The 12,008-nt window shown below is 43.8% G+C and overlaps 1 protein-coding gene across 2 annotated transcripts in view; it reads left to right on the top strand.

Annotated features, from left to right (window-relative positions):
- Pip5k1b (phosphatidylinositol-4-phosphate 5-kinase type 1 beta) overlaps positions 1 to 10,659 on the top strand; it is a 250,200-nt gene extending 239,541 nt beyond the window's left edge. For both annotated transcript variants that reach the window (XM_048332891.1, XM_048332901.1), the window contains one exon: positions 9,929 to 10,659. In XM_048332891.1, coding sequence (XP_048188848.1) covers positions 9,929 to 9,931 — 3 coding nt within the window. In that variant the 3' untranslated portion in view covers positions 9,932 to 10,659. The remainder of the gene's footprint in view (positions 1 to 9,928) is intronic.
- The last annotated feature ends 1,349 nt before the right edge of the window (positions 10,660 to 12,008 follow it).

Raw genomic sequence — 12,008 nt, 5'->3', positions numbered from 1 at the left:
CCAAGGCCCTTAATTTAAGCCTCAAGACCAGCAAAAAAAAGTGGTAGTGTGCCTGTGTTTGACAAAAAAAGCCAAGAAAGAGTGCAAGGCCCTGAGTTCAGGTCCCAATATAGGCACAATTTTGTTTTTAAAGTCAAAAAACGAAGAAAAAAGATGCAGACATAGATATGGCCATCCAACTTCTTGTATTAATCTAGACATTAAGGATTAAAAAACTAACAAGCATAAAATAATACTTCTCTTGCCAGGCACCAGTGGCACATACCTATAATCCTAGCTACTCAGGAGACAGGGAAGGAAAGTCTGCGAGACTCTTATCTTCAATTAACTACCAGAAAACTGGAACTGGTACTGTGTCTCAGAGTGGTAGAGTGCTATCTTTGAGCAAAAGAGATCAGGGAGAGTGCCCAGACCCTGAGTTTAAGCCCTATGACTGACAAAAAAAAAGTTCTCTTACTCACTAAATTTATTTTTGTTTTGGAAAATAGTTATATCCTTAAGATATTTTTCAAATTACTATTTACTATTTTATTTTGTTGGTCTTGGGGCTTGAGCTCAGGGCATGGATACTGTCCCTGAGCTTTTCTGCTCACAGCTAGTGTTCCACCACTTTGAGCTTTCTGGTGGTTCATTGAATATAAGGGTCTCACGGACTTTCCTCCCTGGGCTGGATTTGAACTGAAGTCCTCAATCTCAGCCTCCTGAGTAGCTAGAATTATAGGCATATCACTCCTTTTGCTAGTTGTTATTGTTATTGTTATTGTTGTCTTCAAATAGTTGTACAAAGGAGTTTCAATTTAACATATCTATTGATCTATTGATCCTTTCCATCCTTCACACTCAGATCTCAGCCTCCTGAGTAGGGAGGATTACAGGTGTGAGCCACCAATGCTAGTCCAACTGGCTGCGATTTGACATGAAATTCAAAAAGCTAGACAACCCTAGGCAACATTAATGCTTCCATCAATCTGATTAAGGCTTTTAGTTCAGGCCTCAGAGAACACAGTCCTCCCACAGTTCTTTCAAATGGCCATCCACTTTGGCAGTGTAGATGTCCAGGCTTTCTGTTTCACTCTCAAATACTTAATCAAGGAAAAGCTTGTAAAAGATGTGTTTAACCAGTAATCAAAGGGTATGTCTGCCATTGCATGCTGGGGTGGGGCCACAGAGGAGGGTATATAAAGGAATGCAATAGATTAAGCAGACTGCTTTGATGTAAAGTAGCAATCCCATGGTCCTTATAACCAATTTCCCCTTTGTGAACAGTCTCAGGTAGTCCCAAGCACTGAGGCTGGCCATCACCCATCACTGTTATGAAGGCAGCTTTTCTTTGCCTAATATAGAATGCAATTTGGTGTTCAGGGGAAAATGGAGTGAGTAAGAGTGGTCCCATAAAATGGGTGGGTAAGTGGGCACTGATGGCCTGCATTTTTTATAATGGAGGAGTTTGACAGATGGCTGGCACAGGACAGTGATTTTCTTGCCTCTGTTCTTCTACCCCTAAATTATGTCCTGTTCCTTCTATAAGTCTCACATTCACATCCTCCCAATAGCATGGCTTTTCATCCACAAAAGTGTGATAAAAATGAATTCGTTGTGCATGAAGGAAAAAGAGAGGGTTAAACCTTTAGAGATCCGTGCTCTGATGAGCAGCTCTGGGCTATCCTAATTATTGAATGTGATTTTAGGGTGGTTAATGATACTCTTTGATCAAGGGGAAAAGAGTGAGGAAGAAATGAAAATGATTGAATTAACAGCTTAGCATACTATTATGTATAGGGAGAACCCAGGAGGAAAAAAATAAAGAAGAAAAGTACTTTCATTGAGATCATGGGAGCCTTAGACAACTTCTTGGCAAGGGAGTCTGTTTGGGATTCGAACCCTTGGCATTGATGTTAGTAGCTTATTCATGCAGTGTAGGTCTCTTCTGCAATTTCCTGGGGAGCCACTATTGGCTGCTATGGAAAGATGTTTTTTTGAGGTAATGGCCATTTCATGGCTTCACATGAGAAAGCTGGCTTCCTCACTAGCAAAGGTACTGCTGTTTGGTGAGTCTGGCAACAATAAACAAACAAGCAACAAGAAAAAACAGAACACCATTGGCTCCTAAGCCTCTGAACCAGCATGCCTTTCCTTCACCAAAGGACCATAATGTTGGGCGCTAGAGATTTCAGAAAAGCTGAACTAGGGCCCTTTATCTCTAGAAATGCTCCACTCCTTAAGTTATTAACTAAACAATATTCCTAAGATGCATGAAAAGGCATAATAATAGTAATAATAAATCAGTGTCACTCCTGAGCCTCTTAGCATTCCCAAGCTATTCCTAGTTTTGAACTAAAGGTGACCTATGCTTCCGTTTAATAAGGTGGCTGTCAGTCTGATTATGAAGTCTCTTGTAGGAACTTTTTTTTAACATTAATTGCTTGTTTACGGATTAGCTTAAGGGTTGGGGATTTCACTCAGTGAAGAGCACTTGTCTGGTAAGTGCAAGGCCTGTGTTCAGTCCTCAGCTTGAGTGGAGGTGGGAGGGTGCTAAAAAGACCTACCTGGGTGGTGATAGCTCATACCTGTAATCCTAGTTATTGAGGAAGCTGAGATCTGGGGATTGTGGTTCGAAGCCAGCCCAGGCAGAAAAATCCCCATGAGACTCTTATCTCCAATTAAGCACTCAAAAACCGGAAGTAGTGCTGTGGCTCAAAGTGGTAGTGGATAGCCTTGAGCAAAAGAGTTCAGGGGACAGCATCTAGGCCCCAAGTTCAAGCCTCATGACTGACGAAAAAAAGGGTGAGGGGACTAGCTTAGAGATTGAGAACTAGAGTTATAGAGGCTTTTCGGTTCCATGCAGCCCTGAGTTCACTGGCATGAAGTTTGTAGGGCCGTGGTAGCTGGCTGCATAGCTTGGCTGGCATCTTCTTCAAAATGGCTGTATCTCCTATTTCCCCCCAGGCTGTCCATGGGATGTTCTGCCCTTTGCCTTCCGTTGCCTCCTAAAACTAGTCTCTCTCTCCTCTCCAGTCCCTCTGGGCTCTCACTCTGGCTTCCCTTTCTGGATTCCTCTTCACTGTCATAAAAGGCCAGCGTTTACTGAGCTCCTGACATTTTCCAACTCTCAGAGAAAAAGTATCTGTGACAAAGTAGTTTCCACTAGTGTGAACTTAAGCACTACAGGCTCTGAGCCTGCAGGAAACAAACAGCAGGCTTAAACAGGACAGACAAATGAGAGTTTTAGAGAGAATGAATTTCCATGATATCCAGGGACCTGGTAAGCAGATAAACAGGACTGTCCTCTCTCACACCCTTCCCTCCCCTCCCAGTTACAATGGGAAAAATACATAACAAAAAAAATATAAGCCTGGTCAGGAGGCTACTCAAGAGGCTGAGGATTATGGTTCAGAGCCAGCCGAGGCAAGAAAGTCCATGAGACTCTTATCTCCAAGTAAGCACCAGAAAGCCAGAAGTGAAGCTGTGGCTCAAGTGATAGAGCACTTGCCTTGAAGAAAACAAAACAAAACTTTACAACAGCACCCAGGCCCTGAGTTCAAGCCCCAGGGCCAGCACAAAAATAAATAAACAAGTAAATAAAGCCTACTGAGGATGACAGATGTGTAGGGAGTGCTCTGAAGCTGGGAGATGAGGTCCTTGGCTTCCCCTGTGCTCATCTCCTCTGGGTACTGTAGACAGTTACCTCAAACTGGATGGCTTAAACAATAAAGACTTATTGTCTTCCAGTTCTAGAGGCCTGAAGTGAAGGTGTTAGAAGTACCTTGCTCTCTGTGACAGCTGTAGGTGAGGGTTCCTACCTACCATTTCCAGCCTCTACTGGCAGCACGCATTCCTTGGTGTTCTTTACCCACGTTGTCCTCTGCTTGCTGGTTCACATGGACTTCTTCTTGTGGTTCCCAAGCTGTCTGCCTTCTTCTTCTTCGGACATCAGTCATGGCTTCAGGGCATACCCTAATGCATGTGACCCCATCTGAACTGATTGCACTTGTAGGTACCCTATTTCAATTGAAATCACATTCATACATCCCAGGTGGATAGTGCATGGTCTTAAAGGAGGTGTTGTGCCTCCCTAACGTTGCATAGACCCATTTTTTTCTCATCCATTCCCCCCCTCACTGGCTAAGTTGTTGTGGGACTGGGTAGGTAGTTCCAAATTAGTTTAAACTGCTCATCAAAAGTTGTCAGGTACCCTGTTGCACTATTGGTGGGAATGTAAACTGTTAGAACCACTCTGGACAGCAGTGGAGATTACTCAAAAACTAAACATATGGGCTAGGAATGTGGCTTAGCAGTAGAGTGCTTGCCTAGCATGCATGAAGCCCTGGGTTCGATTCCTCAGCATCACATAAACAGAAAAGGCCAGAAGTAGCGCTGTGGCTCAAGAGTTAGAATGCTAACCTTGACCAAAAAGAAGCCTGGGGCAGTGTGCAGGCCCTGAGTCCAAGCCCCAGGACTGGCAAAAAAAAAAACAAAACTATATATAGACCTTCCCTACAACCAATTCTGGGCATCTACTCAGAACGTCACAAGCCAGGATACCATAAAGACGCTTGCACATCCATGTTCGTTGCTGCACTATTCACAATAGCCAAGCTATGGAAACAGCCCAGGTGCCCCATAATAAATGAGTGGATAAAAAAAATGTGGTACCTATACACAATGGAGTATTTCACAGCCACTAGAAAGAATAATATTACATCATTTGCAGGGAAGTGAATAGAACTAGAGCAAATCATGTTGAGATACAAAGAGGTACAAAGGTACAAAGAGATACAGAGGTACAAATGGTGCATATAATCTCTCGTGTGAGTAAGATAGATCTAAAATACTGGAACATGCTCAATTATGCAGGACTCTAGGCATTCACACACAGTAAGACCAAAGGAGGATACTCTTTGGAGAGGAACTCAAAGTTGCAGTGCCTATGTGCCTCTGATTATGTAAAATAATGTTTGCCAAAATGAACTCCAGGAAATGGAAACAAGATTTCTCTTTGATAAAAAAAAAAAAAGTTGAGGGGTTGGGAATATGGCCTAGTGGTAAAGTGCTCACCTCGTATACATGAAGCCCTGGGTTCAATTCCTCAGCACCACATATATAGAAAAAAGCGGGAAGTGGCGCTGTGGTTCAAGAAGTAGAGTGCTAGCCTTGAGCAAAAAGAAGCCAGGGACAGTGCTCAGGCCCTGAGTCCATGCCCCAGGACTGGCAACAAAAACAAAACAAATAAAAAAAATTTTAAGTTGTAGGTAAATGTATTAACAGAAAATCAAGTGCTGGGGTGTGGGCGTGGGGGGGAGTGGGGGCATCTTGGGAAGCTTTAGAAGTTTCCTCTGAGCTTATTCACAGGGTCCTTCCCGTCACCTCTGAGTATCTTGTAAGTCTTCTACACTAATGTAGGAGCGACTTGTGCCACTCTCCCAGGGTCCCCCTCCTAAGGGGGTTGGCAGTTAGAATCAAGTACACTTTTCCTCTGATGTAGAAACAACAACAACAACAGAAAGTGAACCCCTATGATGATCTTAAGGGTGCCGCCCAGAGCTTGCAATCAAGTGCCTTCTTTCTGCAATTCCTCTGCTGCCATCTATTGGTAGGAAGGCAGCACTGCCCATCGGGGAGGAGGCGTGACTAGAGGGCCTTGAATTGGAACCTAATTAAAAGTGAGTTCAGGGCTTAATGGACTATTTCCACTTCGTGCACTTTATTGTAGCCTCCCAGCACTGTGCTTGCAAGTTCAGCAGGGGGCATGTTCTTTAGTTGTCAAAAGACAAATCACCTTGACAGGCCCAGTATCCACTACCTTTCAAGTTGGCCTGGAGACTACAATTATAATGATGCACTGTGTGAAGGTGCCAATTTGTTCTCAGACCCGAGCACGCCCCTCCTTATCTATCAAGGCCAGTTCCATTTGAGTTTCCTAGAAAGGAGCCCCTTGGTAGTTTGTAGATTACACACAGAAAATGCTTCTGCTGCTTAAGCGGCAACTTCAACGGTCTCAGCAAATACATGATGGATAAAGGCTCTCTGTCTTGGCTTGCAATCTGTGACAGGTCCCCATTTATAGTCCCCAAACTCTGAGCTGGTTGTGGCTTCTGAAGGAATTATCAAAAGGGAATAGATTAAATATAATAAAAAGCAAAATTGCAGCTGGGAATGTGGCTTTGTGGTAGAGTGCTTGCCTAGCATGCATGAGGCCCTGGGTTCAATTCCTCAGTACTACATAAATAGAAAAGGCCAGAAGTCGCACTGTGGCTCAAGTGGTAGAGTGCTAGCCTTGAGCAAAAGAAGCTCAAGGACAGTGCCCAGGCCCTAAGTTCAAGCCCCGGGACTGGCAAAAAAAAAAATTAAAAATAAAATAAAATATCCCAGGTGCTGGTGGCTCACTCCTGTAATCCTAGATACTCAGGAGGCTGAGATCTGAGGATCAAAGTTCAAAGCCAGCCCAGGCAAGAAAGTTCATGAGACTCTTTAGCTCCAAATAACCACTAGAAAAGCAGAAGTGCAGCTTTGAGCTGTGGCTCAGAGTGGTAGAGCACTAGCCTTGAGCAAAAAAGCTCAAAGACAGTGCCCAGGTGCTGAGTTCAAGCTCCCTGACCAACAAAACAAAACAAAACCAAAAAAAGATGGAGTCTTTAAAACCAAACAGACTTTCTAAATCCGGAGTACTGTATTCATTTGCTAGGCCTGCTATGGACAGGAATCCTTTCCTCACAGTTGTGGAGGCTGGAAATTCAAGGTAATGGTGCCAGTAGGGTTGGTGCCTTCTGAGAGTGGTGAGAGAAGGAACTGTCTGGAACCTTTCTCCTTGGCTTAGAGACAGCCGTCTTCTCCTGTGTCTGTGCAAAGTATGTTGCCTCTGTGAGGACTGTGCCCATATTCCCCAAAGATATCAGAACACCAGTCAGAATGAATTAAAACCTAACCTACAATTCATATCCACCTGCTTACCTTTAGAAAGATGTCCATCTCCTACAATACTGGCAGGTAGAAAGTTAACATTTAGCAACCTAGTCTAGTCCAAAATTGTTATTATGGATATTTTATTTTATTTGCCATCCTGGGGCTTGAACTCAGGGCCTAGGCACTGTCCCTGAGCCTCTTTATACTAAAGGCTAGTGCTCTACCACTTAAACCACAGCACCACTTTCAGCTTTTTAGAGTAGTTTATTGGAGATATGAGCCTTATGGGGACTTTTCTGCCCAGACTGGATTCAAGCTGAGATCCTTAGATCTCAGCCTCCTGAGTAGCCAGGATTACAGGTGTGAGCCACCAGCACCTGGCCTGTTATGGACTTTTGAAAGGAACAGGGCTACCCAAGAAAGTGCTAGAAGTGAAGGCCTGGTTACAGATTCCAGTTCCTATTCTGGGATGAGTCTGGGACCTTGGGCATGTGGTACTCTTCCATACAGGTGAGAAAGAAGCCAGTGGACATATGGATCCTCTCCATTCTGATGAAGCATGCACCCCATTTGTATATCCCCCTCCCTACTGTCCAAGTGCAGCAGTAACATCAGGTGTCAAGGCACACTCTATTGTGGCTGCAGAGCAGGGTGACACACTCAGAATCAAGCAACCACCTCAGGAGTCACTCAAGTGCTGAAAACTCCCCTGGAGACTGTCAGGCTTCATCCATCACCCATGCCCTCAGGGTTCTCTTTGGGCTTCTGGAAAACAAATTAACCAGGCAGAGAACTATGTTAAAATATTGCTGGTGGTGGGGGAGGGGGACAGTGGTGGCTCACGCCTGTAATCCTAGCTACTCAAGAGGCTGAGATCGGAGGCTCACAGTTCAAAAAGAGCCAAGGCAGGAAAGTCTGTGAGACTCTTATTTTCAATAAACTATCAGAGTGCTAGCCTTGTGTGAAAGAGTTCAGGGATAGTGCCCCAGCCCTGAGTTCAAGCCCCATGACTGACAAAAAAAACAAACAAACCCAAAACCTCATATGATTTTCATATGAGAGCCCATAATTCTAAATCCATTCAGTGAGACATGAGAGAAGAGTTCAGCTTCTCTCAGTTGTCCACCTCCTGGTAGGAAAGAGGCCTTTTATAAACATTGAAGGTTAGCAAGAGGCCTGAGTCCCCATTGTGCCACCAACTCCTCAGCCTTCCACCAGTCAGGGCACACGTGACTATCTTCACCTGAGAGACAACAAAAGCCCCACCTTCCACACCAAGACTTCTTTGTGGAAGTCCTAAGTCTCTGGTCCCCAGAAAAGACTATACTTCCAATTCTGAGTCTGAGTGCTTTTTCCCTGATTCTGGATACTAACCTTAGTGCACAGGCAGGAAATCTAGGCTTGAATTCCTCTAAGGTTCTGTGCTTGTTAGCTTTCCATGGCTGTGATGAAATAACTGAGATAAACAACTTAAAAAGAAGAAAGACATAGTTGGGCCTACAGCTTCAGAGGTTTCAGTTCTTGGTCCCTTGGCCCTCACGCTCTAGGCCTGGGGCAAAGCAAAGCTTCTGGGGAAGCTCACCTCATACCAATAGAAATCAAAGAGAAGCTGGGGACAGTGACTCATGCCTGTAATCCTAGCTACTCAGAAAGCTAACATCTGAGGATTGAAGTTCAAAGTAGCCTACACAAAGAAATCTGTAAGACTCTTATCTCCAATGAACCAGCAAAAAGCCAGAAGTGGAGATGTAGCTCAAGTGAGAGAACACCAGTCATGATCAAGAGAGCAAAGTGGTAGAGCACACGCCTTGTGGCACTTGTGGCTCCAGAAAAGCTCAGTGACAGCACCCAGGACCTGAATTTAAGCCCCATGACCCACAAAACAGAAAAGTGGGGGAGGGGGGAGAAAGTAAGATAGGGTGTGTTACTTCCATTTCCCTGGTGATAAGAATCCAAAAAAAGCTGGGGATATGACTTAGTGGCAAGAGTGCTTGCCTCATATACATGAAGCCCTGGGTTCAATTCCCCAGCACATATACAGAAAACGGCCAGAAGTGGCGCTGTGGCTCAAGTGGTAGAGTGCTATCCTTGAGTAAAAGAAGACAGGGACAGTGCTCAGGCCCTGAGTCCAAGCCCCAGGACTGGCAAAAAAAAAAAAAAAGAAGAAGAATCCCAATAAAGGTTAAACAACATGCATACTATCATGTGATAGTAATAACTAGGACATTAATTGATCTGAGCCAACAGATCTCTCTACAGACAGACTTGCTTTGCTTTTAAACGATTTCCATTTTAGGTTAGCTATCTGCTAACTTTTTCTTCTGTCTAGCCACAGGTACACTTTTTAGAAATAACCATGGTATTTGGGAGCTAGTGACTGTGGTTTTGTTTTTTGTTTTGGGTTTGGGGTTTTGTTTGTTTGGTTGGTTGGTGGGTGGGTTTTGGGGGTCATGGAGCTTGAACTCAGGGCCTGGACATTGTCCCTGAGCTCTCAGCTCAAGGCTAGTGCTCTACCACTTTGAGCCACAGCACCACTTCTAGTTTTCTGGTGGTTAATTGGAGATAAAAACCTCATGGACTTTTCTGCCCAGGCTGACTTTGAACCACGATCTTCAGATCTCTGCCTCTTGAGTAGATAGGATTACAAACAGGCATGAGCCACCAGCGCCAAGCTTATGACTGTGTTTGAGTTGTTCTTTCAACACCAGGCCTAACATAGCTCAGTAGTCTCCTTAGCCCTACCCAGGAGGAGACGGGTATGTCTTATCAGGACTGCTTCCTTCATGCAGTACTGTGATGTAATTGGTACATGCTCGGGATAAATGTTGGGTCCTCCAGAGAAGCAGATGCTGTGCTAATCGTTGCAGAAGAATCTCAGGCATCATGCACCCCATTTCTACCTGCACCTCTTCCAGATGATACACCGGAAGAAATAATGAGTGTGGGTGCCCACTCCTGGGTTATAACTTGATGCCAGAACTTCATCTCACATCTCCTCTCTTTCTCTTCCCCACCCCCCTCCCTGCAGTAAGCACATCAATGAGACATGAATGCAGTTGTAAGAAGGAAGTCTGTCCATTCCAGAATTCTCCACAGGAACTTGGCTGAGTCCCAGTACACACAGAGTGAAAATCAACTAGACTTAAGAGTCTGTTCCATGTCAAGGGAGCCCTGGTCCGTAGGCTGAGTTGTGAATGGGATGTGAAAACACCACACTATTCTATCACTTGCTGTTGCTTGCTGACTTCGAAGAGCTGCATGAACTCTAATGACCTGCTTTCTAGACCATTGCCAATCACCTTCCGGAAGTGCTATTTTCCTATGGACACTTGCACATTTTCATTTCGCATGTATCCAGTGATTGCACATAAGCAACCTAAGTAACCTGCTTCGATATTTTTTAATCCATTCAGACAACATGATAAAGTATAAATTCTCTCTCTCTTTTTTTGCAAAATTAGAATCATAGCCCATATCATTGAAAGTTTAAATCGATTTCTTTGAAAGATCAGAGTCCTAGGTCAGTCTGCCTCTACTTTATAGGAAATGAGCTTCTTCTATAAAGGCTTTTCACCATTTACCAGTGAAATGAGAAGAGCTAAGCTATTTATAAAAGGCCTTACATCGTGTACATATGTTGACTTTGAAATATTTGTGATTTAGTTTATTGCTTGTAAAAGAGAAATTATATAATTTATTTAGTAAATATGACTGTAAACTATAGTTTTATTGAAGGAAATAAAATATTTTGTTCTCAATTGTGGTCATGCATTGGTTTCAGTGATTCAGTTTCTCCACGAGTGTGTGTGTGTGTGTGTGTGTGTGTGTGTGTGTGTGTGTTTTACTGGGGATCAAACCCAGGTCCTTATACATACCAAGGAAATGCCCTATCACTGAGTTATATTTTCAACTACTGTTAATTCTTATTAAAAGAAATAACAAATATGATCAGAGGACAAAATATGCATAAATGAAAAAGTCACAATGAAGCTCATAATTCTGTACAATAGAAAACTAATATGAAGGAAAACAAAAACAAACCATGAAATAGAATTTATTTCTCAAAAACAAGAGATTAAAGAAATATCCCAAACACACCCCATTTTGGAAATCCTAAATATACCAAGCTCTTGAACACAAATTGAAAGATGAGATCCTCAGTCCTGAGAAAAGACTCAATGGCAGATTCTGCCCAAATGATCCTAGTCAGACATTAATCAGCCTTCACTATGTTATAACAAGGCATCCCCACATTAAAATAGCCTTCACTACTACAGTTTTATTTCTCTCTCCTGTATGAGGCCACACATAGCTCTGTTCCAAGAACTCTGCTCTTTCTTTTAAAATCCTGAGCAGCTCCTTTTGGGGCCTAGCCACATTTATGGTAGGAAAAAAAAAAGCAGTGTTGTAACCAAGCAGTGGGAGCTCAAGAAGTTTACACTTCCGTGAAACATACGGTGCTATTCTACTGGTATTCCCTTGGCCAAATCAAGTGGCATTGAAAGTCCTACATCAGAGGGATAAGAATAGACTCAGCCAAAGAGAGTGGTGAAAACTTATTGATTGTGAATGTCCCCAGGAGCTAAGTCCTACAATGCTGGGGTTGGGGGAAATCACAAGAAAGCAAAATAACCAAGGTGGCTGCAGAAAAGCCTTCCTGATGAGTAAGATGCTCAGAATGAAATTCCTCAAGTTAAAGAATTGTGCTGGGGCTGGGAATATGGCCTAGTGGCAAGAGTGCTTGCCTCGTATACTTGAGGCCCTGGGTTCGATTCCCCAGCACCACATATACAGAAAATGGCCAGAAGTGGCGCTGTGGCTCAAGTGGCAGAGTACTCAGCCCTAGTAGCAATTTCACCGGCAGAGAGAGCGCTACGAATGCATCCTGGGTTAGGATGCTGTCTTAGGTCATTTTGTACTGTGGAAAGAGAACACTACAGGAGAGGTGATTATAAAGAACACATGCGTGTTCTCACAGTCTAGAGGCTGGGAAGTCCATGGTGAAGGCATGATCATGAGCAAGTCCCTCATCCATTGAGACAGAAGAGCAAGAAGAGAGCCAGCTCCCTCCTGCCTTTTTTCTGTAGCCATGATGCCGGCGTGAGGAC

Source organism: Perognathus longimembris, chromosome 1 (assembly GCF_023159225.1).
Source record: "Perognathus longimembris pacificus isolate PPM17 chromosome 1, ASM2315922v1, whole genome shotgun sequence".
Taxonomy (NCBI): domain Eukaryota; kingdom Metazoa; phylum Chordata; class Mammalia; order Rodentia; family Heteromyidae; genus Perognathus; species Perognathus longimembris.
The sequence above is the reverse complement of the archived record's forward strand: the minus strand, read 5'-3'. Positions and strand labels throughout refer to the sequence as shown.